The sequence below is a fragment of the Triturus cristatus genome, chromosome 1_2, assembly GCF_964204655.1.
Source record: "Triturus cristatus chromosome 1_2, aTriCri1.1, whole genome shotgun sequence".
NCBI lineage: Eukaryota > Metazoa > Chordata > Amphibia > Caudata > Salamandridae > Triturus > Triturus cristatus.
The window spans coordinates 449682582-449695607 of NC_140580.1; the positions used below are offsets into that span (position 1 = coordinate 449682582).

At 45.0% G+C, this 13026-nt stretch overlaps 1 protein-coding gene across 2 annotated transcripts in view; it reads right to left on the reverse strand.

Moving 5' to 3' along the window:
• The window catches only part of BTAF1 (B-TFIID TATA-box binding protein associated factor 1), an 852875-nt gene that overhangs the window by 20331 nt on the left and 819518 nt on the right, over positions 1-13026 (reverse strand). For both annotated transcript variants that reach the window (XM_085606166.1, XM_085606165.1), the window contains exons 36-37: positions 8429-8588; positions 6138-6308 (exon numbers count right to left, since the gene is read on the reverse strand). In XM_085606166.1, coding sequence (XP_085462292.1) covers positions 6138-6308; positions 8429-8588 — 331 coding nt within the window. The remainder of the gene's footprint in view (positions 1-6137; positions 6309-8428; positions 8589-13026) is intronic.

Sequence of the window (13026 nt, forward strand, 5' to 3'; positions counted from 1 at the left end):
CTTGCATCTATGAAAGGGCTCAAATTTAGTCCCCATTAATAAAGTTTGAACAAATTTGAGATTACACTGGTGCACAACAAAAGAAGTTGGCGGACACAGATTAGTCAACCCCGCCAAATAAAACATTGCAATAGGGGATCTGAACACAGTGGGCTGGTAAGGGAGACAGAGTATCGATGATAACACAAGCAAATACCCTTCAAAAGTGCTGGGCACACAACTAGTCTGTGTCAGGGAAAGTGACAACTGCAAGACCCAGGACAAAGTAGTCTGCAAGGGTCTGCGTTGTTGTTCATGCACCATGCAACAAAGTTGTTCCAGCTCCCACAATACGCCGATTTAGTGAGGGGCGACAAGCTGAGAAAATGTCTACCACCTCCAGTGGCAGCTAGAATGAGACCAGATGTCCTCACTCAATCTCCAGGCATGAAAGTGGAGGCCTCGGAGACTGGGATGCAGTACCATTCCCTCTGACTGGTAGAGGTCCTGTCTGCCAGCTTGAGTGTGGGACATAGTGAGAAGCACAGATGGTATGCATGCCACACCCTTCTAGGCCAATCTGGGGTGACAAGAATCACTTGGGCCCGATTTTGGTGAATCTTCCTCAGAACTCAAGGAATGAAGGGTATAGGAAGGGAGCGGGGGAAAACGCATAGTGCAGCTGAAAGTTTCACCTCAACTGACAATCATCCCCCAAGGCTCCTCTAAATGGCTAGTGGAGGGCACAGAATTGCAAGTATGGAGCATTTTCCAAGGTGATTAAAAAGTCCACATGAGGAGTGCCCCACTGGGCAAAAGATGTGCTGGACTATCTCTGTTAGAAGTTGCTACTCGCGATAGGCAATATAATGCCTGCTCAGGCTGATGGCTCTGACATTCAGAGACCCCGCTATTCGATTGGTAGTCAACCAGATCCCTTGGTGGTGTGGCCAAGACCACAGCCTCAATGCTTCCAGGCAAAGGATTTGTGACCCTACTCTGCCTTGCCTGTTCACACTTGCTGTAGTGTTGTCTTTCACGATCTGGACGGAGTGACCTGGGATGGAAGGGAAGAAGTCTCTGAGAACCAACAGAATCATCCTCCGTTAAAGCTGGTTGATGTGAACCACCTGCTCTTCCGTAGGCTACAGGCCTCTGATCTCCAGATAAGCCCCCCAGCCCAAGGTGTAGGCATCCAGCACTACCATAACCACTGTAGGAGGAAAAGGGAAGGCCATTCGCAGCACAGGTTCACCACGTTCCCCCTCCAAACCACTTTAGCTACAACACTAGAGCACATTATGATGGGGTGCAACATACCTCTGTATAAGAGCTGCTGCCTGTGAAGGCGGCACTGCCGGTCCCTTGTATGTTACTGTTCATGTGTGACTTAGTCATCAGACCTAGTAGTTGGAGGACCTTCAGGACCTGGACTCTTGTGCCCTGCTAGAAGAAATGGACCATTTCCTGGATGTCAGCAATCCTCGGAGGTGAAAGAAAAGCACAAACACAGTAAGTGTTCAGAACTGGTCCTATTTACTGGAGAAGATGGGAGGGCCACAGGTGAGAAATGGGCTTGTTGATTCAAAAGCCCAGGTTGAACAGTAGCAAGACTGTAGATGGTGCATTACCATCTCTGGCAACCTGGCTCTGATCAACCAGTGGCCCAAGTGTTGGGCGCATGATTTGCGGCTTGCAAGATGTGATGGTGCATTGACCATTCCTAAACCCTTGGAGATTCCACTGACAATGGTTGAGATCTTGTGTCGCCTTGCTTGTTTATAACGCAACATTGTCATTATCTGTGCGCACCAGCACTGAAGGACCTCTTTTTTTAATCTGTTTATTTAGTTTTTCATTTTTGCAATACAAAGATAAAGCAAACAAAGGATAGTATAGCACACATTTAACGGCGTAATGTCATACAATCAATAAAGGATGTTGTGACATACAAATTACATCAACAGCCTAGTTGGGCGGAAATGGTAGAGTTGCTCTAAGAAACCAGTTAAAGGAAAGTGAAAACTAAAGACCTGCCCTAAACTATGAGACATGTCTCAAAAGTACGTCACTGCGTATATGATAGGAGACCAATACGTTAACCCCTGTGAGTAAACAGGACAAATGGGCTGGCAGGTAGACCGCTGACAGTGTTGGTAACAGGTTCGATGCATACAAGTAGTAATATTGCAATAATAAACCTAAATTAATAACAAACCATACAACTTGGAGCCCCACCCGGTTTCCACACCCACCACAGCCAACAGAAGTGCTCATGTCACTGTCGTTAATTACACATGATTAAGGCTTAATATGAACATGTGTGCGGAGCATCCACACCTAATGAGAGGAAGAGCTAATGGGTAGCAATGGTAGGTGTACTGTCTGAAACTCCCTACGGGGGTCAGCACCACTGTTTACATCGTGTGGGAGGTTAGATTGGAATTCAGATAAGATGTCGTCCCAGTAAGGGTGCAAAGGGATAGTTCCTTAGACCAAAATAATCTTCTCTATGTAGGGCAACACTTTCCACATGCGCCACATTGAGCATGACCGAAGAACCTCTTATCCTCGTAAGAAAAGGTTTACCCAAAGATTTAGTGCAACAGCGTTTATTTTTAGGAGATTTATTTGGAGACTCCACTCTCGGAGCCCATTTGTCAGTGAATTGAAGTGTATTGTTGCCAACAGGGTGTTGATATGGCTTATATAGATAAAACTGATATCCTTCCCTGCATGTGAACTGCCCTCGGACTCTCCAAAAGGGCTGGAACCTCTGCTGGAGTATGGAAAATGACCATGCCATGTCAGTATTGGCCGGCTGGAAAGCATCAGCAACAAGGTTTGACATGTCTCCAATCATAGGGCAGGTTCAAGATCTTACTTAGGACCTCTGGCCTAAAAGATGTTTATTTAAGTCATTCCTGCCCCTGGAGAACAGCTGCACCTGCGAGCTATCGAAGTCCAGAGGGTGCCTTATCCACTGCCTTAAAGAATTTTCTTTGCTTCAACGTTGCCTCCTGCCAGAAGGTTAGGTTATGTATCGATGTCCAACCACATCTGCCTGTCATAGCGACAGAGGATCACTAAGGAATTGGCCGTCCTCACTGTAGCTGCTGTCATGCAGGAGAATCTCTTTCCTGTGCTTTCTAAATACATTGCTTCTTTTCTGCTGGAGTACGGCAGAGCCTGGATGCATTCTGCAATCTATGCTGAACTTCCTGAATCACCACAGAATAAGCCCTAGGATGACCTATCAGACAGGCGAATCATCAGGAGCTTAAATATTTGTCCAGACGAGGGATAAATGCAGACTTTAGCTGGACTTTTATCAGGTGCAGTGGTGTCTTTTGGGGTCTGATTCTGGTGCAGGAGTCTCCTACGGTTGGAGGGGGCCAGCAGAAAGAGGCTCCTAGCGATGGAGTAAATCCCCCTACAGGTGATGTGTGAATGGGGCAAAGGAGGGAACCAGGGCAAGTCAATGCTTGGAGGCGGTACCTCTCCGTGCTAGTCTCCAGCCCCCCAAGCCTCCACCTCCCCAAGCTTCTATAGGAGCACATTTTAGACCCTGTCTGGCTTGGTGATAAGCCTTCTGCTGCATTTGGAAGAAGGGGTGCTGCTCAGGCATGGTGGTCTTTGTCCCACCGCTGGGGAGGTGCTTCAGAAAGGAGTCCTTGTAAGGAGTAGCTCAGAGAACGTCCATGGACATGGCTTTCTCCTTGGCCTTTTTATCTTCTCGAACATCTTATCAACCTGTTGCCTGAAAAGGTGCTCCCTGTCAAACGGGTGGTTTGCGAGATGCTGCCAGACCTCCAATTTGAACCCCAGAGATACAGAGCAAGTTGTGATGCCTAAGAATAACGCTGGTGTTGATGCCCTTGGAGGCTGTCTGCGGCTTCCGAAACACACCGGATGTTGACGTTTGAGATTAACTTGTCCTCAGACAACAGTTCCTCCCCACTCTTGAACTCCTTCTGGAGTTGCTTAAGGAGCTCCATCTCCTCCCAGTGTGCCCTGGTATACCTGGATATGAGAGCAGCCAAATTAGCTATTAGTCAGTGGGTAGCTGCTCCTATTGCCACCGTCTTGTCTCCTGTGTCTATCATTTTGTATTCCTTGTCTGGAGGAGGAGCATCACCAGTGACTTGTGTAGAAGCACATTTGTGGGCAATGTGGGCGACCAGGGAACCTGGTGCAACCTGTCCTCTAATGTACTTTGGGTCACTTGGAGGGGGCTTGAACTTCTTTTCAATACTAGTGGTAACAACCACCCCCCCCCCGCCTTGACAGCCTCCTTTAAGTTCTCTGGGGCAGATTTTAACATGCTCCTGAGCATGGGAAGGAACTGTATTGAACATTCCGACCAGACAGCGTCTCCTAGAAGTAGACCTCCTTCTAGATGACATACATGTCAACTTTATGGTATGCTATAGCCTCCGGATGATCTGCAGTGTCACTAGGGGTGAGGCCCTGACTGGTTAGTGGTCTAAGTCAAGGCTGCCTCAGTGTTCCACCTTATAATCATCCAAGGGCTACTCAACTTGTGGCTGATTGTAAAAGCACTATAGGGGTTACTTGGTGGTGATTGGAGAAAAGTGACCTCTCCGGTGGAGGCAATGAGGGAGCGATGCATGGGCATGGAGGTGGAAGGGAAGGTGGAGGACGGTGAGGCAGAGGGATAGGAGGCTTCAAAGAAGGGTCTCTCAAAAGCAGCTTTCCTCTTGCGAGGCATAGGTTCCAAAGCTGGTGGTGGAGCCAATTTAGGAGCAATCTTCCTAGCAGTGGGAGTATGACAGTACACTTGTCTAGCATTCAACTCCTTCTGAAACCTTTTAAGAATAGGGACCTTTTTGTCTTCCTTGCTGGAAACTAACGGTGGTTTCGGTTTTCCTTTCACTTCAGTGCCCTGAATGCTGTCAGAGCAGATGGTGATTTCGGCACCAAGTACCTCAGAGGTCACTTGGTGCACATCCGTAGCTTATGGCAGAAATAAATAATCCAAAATGGAGTCAGTGCCCAAGATGCAACAGACACAGAGAGAGGAGTCACAGCATAACTTGTGATTTAAAAGACTTCTTTGAAGAAAAACAACTTTCAAACATCTCAGCCCTATGCTAGATGGCAAGAGTATGCTAAGCATGTGCATCTACAGCCACACGCGGTATGAACATTAAGTTTATTAAAGGATTTGTAGTTATACATAAGTTTGAGCCTTTACATATTCTGATATACTAACCATAATTTGCAAACTTTAGAGTGTCAATCTCTAAAAAGAAATATAAACAAAGCCCGGACGGCATGGCATCTCCATTCTGCACCCACAATTGTCGAAACTTTTTAAAAACAAATAGCGTGCGTCAATGACCAGGTTAAGCACAAACATCTGCCACTATTGTACTAGGAGCTCCTAGCCACAAAACTCAGGTTCTGCAACTCCGTCTCACAAGTTACCCAGAAATCTTGAAATGAAATGGACAGGGTTCAGCACCATACTTCTTTCCGAGATCCAGGATTCATTCCTAAAGCAAGGCCTAGCCAGCTGTGCTTAAGAGGAAAAAACGCCCCAAGAATCTAATTTGGCAACACAAGGTGAGGTTTAGTTTGAGCACTAAAAACCTGTGACCTGCTACACTAGGCTATGTGAGTGTTAAGACTAAATCAACAGGATTATGTGGCAGGTTCCTCCTTGTATCCGGTGCCTCTGACATCCCAAAAGTGTGATCACCTGCAGCAAAAAGGAGCCCCTCGCTCTTCTTCAAAATGTATCTGTTAGGAAGAGTCTTTGTCAGAGAGCCAAGCTGAAGACACAGAGGTGGAGGTTTTCCATAAGGGGGCATTAAACATCACACAAACAAGCAACTATTCATTACTCATTTGCTGTATATGTTTGTGGAACCAGAAGACACAATTTTCAGTACTGGCTACGATAAAAAAAAGTTAAAGGTTTGCAGCTCTGGACAAATCAATCCAGATCTTTGCCTCAATTCCTTTATTTACCACAATGGGGATAAATTATGGGTGGGAAACCGTCACCCATATAAAGCACATAAACAGAACAAAAGGAACAATTGATAGAGCCAAGTGTTGTTCTGCGAGATGTTGACATGTTATACATAATCATAAAAATATATTTCATGTTAATGAAAAATAAATGTTACCTTGTCAAGGGTAAAGAGGTCCAGCAGCTGATCTGTACCCATGCTCTGCAGGCTTGCATTCTCTTGGCTAATTACTGTGTTAGCAATACTCATTTTAAACTTCTGCAAGCCCATAATTTTCTCTTCCAAAGTGCCTCTTGTTATCAATCGATAAACATTAACAACACGTTTCTGTAAGAAGCAACGTGGTCATTTAAAACATCAACATTAACTGGTAAGCATCAAAAAGCCACATTTTGATTGATTGGCAATCCACTACAATCAAATGGACAACAAAACTAAAATGTAACAATCAAAAATAGAAACACACATTCTACTAACAATCTGTATAGAGAGTATCCCCTGTCTACTACTTTTGGAAACTAGGACCGCAATCCACATGGTTGTGGGCTTTCCCATTAACAGGAGCCAAAGTGGTGTCAAATAAATGCGTTTGTCAGCAGACTATTTGATGCTTGTTTAGCAATTAACTATCTTACAAGGGTGCATGCGCCGTATTTTACTGTTGGATTCGTATCAAGAAGGTTAAGCAAGCTTAAAGAGTTAGTGCTCTTGGGTGAAATGGTTTGCCAATAAGGTTTTAGAGGTGTGTTAAACTTCTGGGTCTTTCATATTCTAGCAAGTGACTTCTGAAGATTCTGTTCTGCTGTAGGTATATGAAGGTATGCAGTTGGGTTGGCAATTCTGTGCCAGCTAGATGCCTTTGGTGGTTTGCGAGAGAGGGTGGTGGCTCATACTAATTGGTTACATGAGAAAAATGTGAGTAAGAAGTGTGCTGTTGAGGTAGAATGTTATGAGCATAGGTCCCAATTACAAGTGCCCTGGGGTGCTTAATGGTATTTATTGTACCCAAAAAATTGGATACTCGGTTTTAAAAATTCACTGGGTGAAATAAATTTCACCTAGCACAAGCACCGCTCATGAAAATGGGGCATAAAAAACGGTTGTGCTATTTACAGCATCAAAATCTGTATGTCTTTCACCAGCTAAATTTTGGCATGTTTGCCCTACCGAAATTTATAGCAAGATGTGGAGGTTATTGCACCCACCCTCCCCCAGCTCATGCAGAGATTTGAATTTACAGATTTACAGGGACACCTGTAATCAGGCCTATAAGGTACTGACAGATGCTACATGTAGCATAGAAGACAATGTCCACTGGGTTTCTGAGTAGGCCTGAATACGGCACCTTTCCATCCTGGTCTAGAGTGAAGCTGGGCCCTCCTGCAAAAGAGTGTGGTGTTGCAGAGCAACACATATTTCTGTCTATATGAACTTTACATTACCTTTTGCCGGTTTTGGTTAAGAAAAAGTTATGCAGGTGTCCTTGTATGGTGATTTTTGCTATCTGTGTTGGAGCATTTATTACTCTGAATGTCAAGTGTTTATATTTCTTGACTTCTTAAAAGCATGAATATTAGTAGCAACCAAGTGCTGCATGTGTACACAATAAAAGACAGCACTCACTTTAGTTCTGGTCACCCCAACAGACATGAGCAGAACCTACAAAACGCATCTAATACTAATTGCTATACACTTAAACTAAAAGAATAAGATAGTTGGAACAGCAATTAAATTTGAGGACTTGAGCGGGCCTGGAAAGAACTATTGCTGTTCATTTATGGCAAATGAGTGGAACAGAAATGGAACATAAAAGTTGAGGACATGGATGGAACCCACAAAAGCTTTTAAAGTCACAAATTATGCATACTACCCCACCTGCCCAAGCACCTGCATACCCTGTTGAGTGATTAGTGCGCTAAACAAATCAACATCACATTACTCGGAACAAAACAATGAAAATGTTATAGTAAAAAACAATGTCCTTGAGATGTGGGGTCTACATGCAAGTGACACAGGGAATCAAAGACACCTTCTTGGTTTCACTTCCTAAGCATTTGAAACAGCCAAAGTGAGGTGGAGGAGCTCACAGCTACGAAGTCCTGCAAAACAATCCATTCAGCGAGAACACCTTTGACATTTCGGAGAGGTTTTAACTGTATGGTGGAGCTGGAGAGAGGAACAGAGGCTGTGCATAAGGCAGGAAATACACAGCAACAAGGAAGTAGCAAGGATAGACTCCTGTGGATCTGACACTAATGGGAATGAGATCCGTGTTAAAATATTTCTGAGAACCAGTAAACTTACTAGAAATATTGCATAATTCTGAAGGTATAAAAGTGGCACACCTCAACAGCGGTCGTAACTTTGTCTCAGTGCTGTGCCACTGTAGCTGAATGGTTTACAAACAGGTCTATGCTGACGTGGGTAACTAACTTATAGAAGGTTACCTGTCCAATTCGATGTGCTCGATCCATTGCCTGCAGGTCTCTCATTGGATTCCAATCATGTTCAACAAAAACCACAGTGTCAGCCCCGGTTAAGTTGAGGCCCAGACCACCAACATGAGTGGTCAGCAGAAGAACATCTATAGATGGATCGTTGTTAAATCTGAAACGGAAAACAAGTTGAGTTTGTTGAATGCACACCAAGATAACAGATACAACTACAATAGACCTCTTTAAGTGAACGCGTTTCTTGCATATTATAAAAGGTATTCACGCAGGATAATGAAATTGAATTTTAATTTTTTTGGCAGAATAAAACAGTAACAAAAAGTACACATTTGAAAATAAGGACTTGAACTTTTCTTTTAATAAAAATAAACAGGGTTTTACAAACTATTACAAAATAAAGTCTGAGGTTTCCAGGCCCATTTCTTTGCACTTTCTCTTTGTAGCAGAAGCTGGATACTCCAATTAGTTTACATGTCAGGTGTGAGCTCTAGGACTTCCCTTTGGCAGGTGAGTCTCTTATGTTTAGGAGGGTTGCCTGCAAGTAAATCTACGAACGATACTAATACTGAAGGACTCTGTAGGTGCAGGTAAGTAACTTTTGTTCTCCAGCAATGATCTCTCACAGATTTACATGTATAATTCAGAATAGCAAGTTGTTAACCAATCAGCATAAACGAGAAACATTTTCTGATGGGCAGACAAAGATAGGCTCACCTTATTGAAAAGGATGCTGAAAAACTGCAGGTCTCACCGGTGTATCCCTCTATCCTGCTGCTTCTAGGCAGTGATGGGGTATGTCTTTTTCAAGGTCACCGCACAATCGAACATGATGTCAAGTGCTAGAATGACTGAACAATATAGCTGAACCAATCAATGTGTCCTCTTCTGTCTAGAGAGTGGTTGTCTTCTTGAAGAGATCAAAAATCCCCCAACACCTAATCTGATTTACAGAAGTCTTTGTTTCTATCAATACAGACTTTAAGACCTCTTATTACGTCAAAGCCACAGAGTGGCTTGACCATTGAGATCCTCGGGCAAAAAGGGCCACACTTGGTCCATTTCTCCTTGGACTGTGGGGCTTGGGTGCAGTGGTGTCTTTTGGCATCTGATTCCTGTGCAGGTGTCTCTCAAAGTTGGAGGAGGGTACCTACAGAAAGAGGCTACAGGTGGCGACTGAAAGTCCAGTCTGAGCAAACGCAAGCATGGACTTGACTCGTTTGGATATGGGGACCCCGTTGGCACCGTCACCTCCCTTGGACTCTGGCTCGGGAGTGCAGGTGCCTAGGTTCCTTTTAGGTGTCGGGTGGCAGCGGTCATAGACTCAAGTGTTATCTTTGCTTAGCAGAAGAGAGGCAAACAGGACAGCTGGACCACTCACAAAGTGGATCTCACGGTCCCTGAAGTGCCTTGACGTGCAGGTCAGCCTTCCTAGACTTTGGTGTCTCGACTGGGCACAACACCTTGACTGCTGCATGGGGTCTAGTACCCCGGGTATTGGTCCTGTGAGGCTCCGGTTGGTCCTGGTGTCCTCTCACTCGGTGGGAGGACAGCTCGGCCCTTCAGGAGCACAGTGTCCTCTTCCTGGGGAGTTCCTGCGTCGGGCTGGCTGACAACTCGGTGGACCACACCTTGCATCTTTGGTGCCTGCGGATGCAGGGGAGTAGCTCCTCTACTACAAGGAAGTTTCGTCAGGCATTTGGCGAAGAACTGGCAGCCCTCTTAGTTGGAGACTGCACAGCGGCATGACTATTCTACTACTTCTACGATTGTTGGGGGCCGAAGTAAGGCTGGCAGAGTTGGGGCCAAGTCAGTTGTTGCTCTGTTCTTGTGGCAGGACTCTTCTTCATGCACTCCTTGATCCATCGAAATCTGAAGATCTGGTATCAGGGGGGTCACCTAAATAATCAATTTATGGGAGTTAAGGGGAGTTAGGGGGGAAATTGGCAATGGGCTACTTACCCCTGGGGTCCCTACACCCCCTAAATGACCACTTACTTTGGGGAGTGGACATCCCCCTGTCCCAGAATTTCTAGTTCCACCACAAACAATATGGGGGAAGTTGCAAAGTCGTATTCACTTACAGTTGGTCACTCTAGAGGTGTGTTCAGCCTGGAAGTGCAACACATCTCCTGCATAGCTAATTTTACCACCTGTCCAACAAAAGCCCAGTTCTCTACAACTGGAAGATGTCTCACAGTGGTGCGTGGGGGGTAATTATTGCATCAAATCTAGAAATGTTTTCACTCTGCCACATGGGTCTCCTATGTTGAGACAGAATTTGTCTGCAGTCCTAAGGTATGCACAGAGGTGTCATGCATTGCCTGGCCTTTCAATCAGCACAGCAAATTCAGAAATGGTGTTAGTCTGAGCTGCAATGCCTTCCTGAACGAGTACTGTGTAGGCCACATTGGAGCTATCAGATCAGAAGGCACAGCTCTCGTCTCATCTTGCTAAGTGCTCATAGTACTAGGAAAAGTGAAAGAAAGGTGTAAGCAGAGATTCCTACCAATTATCAGAAATGCACTCCCCCCCCACATCCCCAGTATTTCATATCTGCTCGCACAGTATTCACATTTGCGAAGGGATTTGATTGGCCTGCCCCACTGGTGGAAGTGGGCCCAGATGGCTTTGATTCAGTTCCCAAACACAGCACTCTCCAGAGCCAAAGGGGCCTACTGTGAAAAGTACCTGACCAGCAGTTCCGTAGCATCAGATTGAATTTCAGATTCATCCCCCGTAAAGGGTCTAGCATCTCTGAAAAAACGACTAAGTTCCTATCTGTTTTGAAATTCCAAAACTTTCAAGCTCAAATCTCAAAAGCTCTAGAGCCTTAGCAGGGCAAACCTGCAGGAGGTACCCGATCAGCAGTTTCATAGCAGCAGCTATAATTTCAGAATTGTCAAGCTAACAGACCACTCATGCCTAGGCCCCTGTGTACCACTTCAAAAGAATATAATTGGCGCAGTGTTTTTTGGATCCATTTCACGTAAAACTTTAAAAGTTCATATCTCCAGTTCCACCAATTAGATTGATTTCATTTTGCTCTTATTTTAATAAACAAATGTTTCTTTACTATTTAAAATTGGTGTTTGAGACTTTTCTACTGTGTATGAACTGCTTAATTATTTTACACTTTGCCTTTGATTTAAGCCCAACAACTGTCACGTAACAATGGACTGAGCTCAGGTTTTTTTTACATTTAGTTTTTTCACATCTAGTAGGTGGAAGCATTATCTTTTGAGGTGGACACTTGTCCACCCTAAATAATAATCCACTTTCCTAGAGCTCTGATGATTGGGAGCCTCTGAGAAGGGGTCATGTGTAATTTCGGCAGGTTGATCAGGAACCTCAAAGATGTCTCGCCGCTGTCATGAGGTGGTCTACGACTGATAGTGAGCCCGCCTTCCATAGCCAGTTGTCTCGGTAGAGGAAAACTGGTACGGCCAATCTCCGTTGTGCTGCTGCAAGCACTACCAACACTTTTATGAACTCCTGAGGGGCACTGGTAAGGCCGAAGGGAAGCACAGAAAACTGAAAACCTATGCTTCAGGGTGGGCCAAGAGCATTAAGCCTGTATGACTGCAGGATGGGACTGTGTTTTGCAGGACCAGCGCTACTATCCAATCTATATATAAATAAGGCCTCTCCATCTGTAGCACCAGGAAATAATGGGAGCAACATCCAGTCCTTATGGTACCCTCTCTATGGCTCCTTTGTCTAAACCAGCCTCCACCTCCTACTGCAAAATAGACCAGTGGTCCTCCAGAATTCGATTCAATGTAGGCAGAATATGCAGTGGTGCTGAAAAGAATGGTAAGGCATAACGTTGCTAAACTATTAGAAACACCTATTTTTCTGATGTGATGATTAAAAACTTTATCCTGTCTCTAACAGCTGAGGCTAGCTAAAGTGTTATTGTGGCAGTAACAGAAGGGGTGGGGGACTGACCACTGGGCTGCATTGAAGAGCTTGTACATAGCGGATGGATCCCTGACCCTAGCCGTGAAAGAACTGGGCATCTGTTTCTGTATAGGTGGAAAATGGTGTTGCCTTTGTACTAAGCCCCTCCCAAACTCTTGAAAAGGCCAGGATTGTTAAACTTCCGCATGGATGCAGGAAGGCTGAGTGAGTGAGATGTGGCCTCACTTTCCTTAAAGCACTCCAAGGCCAAGTCTGCCTTATCTCTGAACACATGAGTGCCATCAAATTGCATGTTTTAGGGACGCTTGAATGACTCAAGAAGTCTGTGGATCACATTAAAGTGTGGATTCAAAGCCCCACACTGGTGCAAAATGCCCTCCCCAAGCAGTCAGTGGTGTCAAGCCTAGAGCAGATGACTTATTTCATTGTGTCCTGACCATCTTGGATTATCTGCACAAGGCTGGCGTGGTATTCTTCTGAAAATGTCGTCAAGATCTCGCTGACCATATTCCACAAAGCATGCGAGTATCGTCCCCGGTGACAGCTGATATTTACTGAGAAGAATGAGGCTAGATGAGGAGAACATCCTTTTCCTGAATGCCTCCATATGTGTGAGAAAGAGCCATCTTTCTTGCATGGTATGCCCCCACTTTTTGCTGAATTGCTGAGTG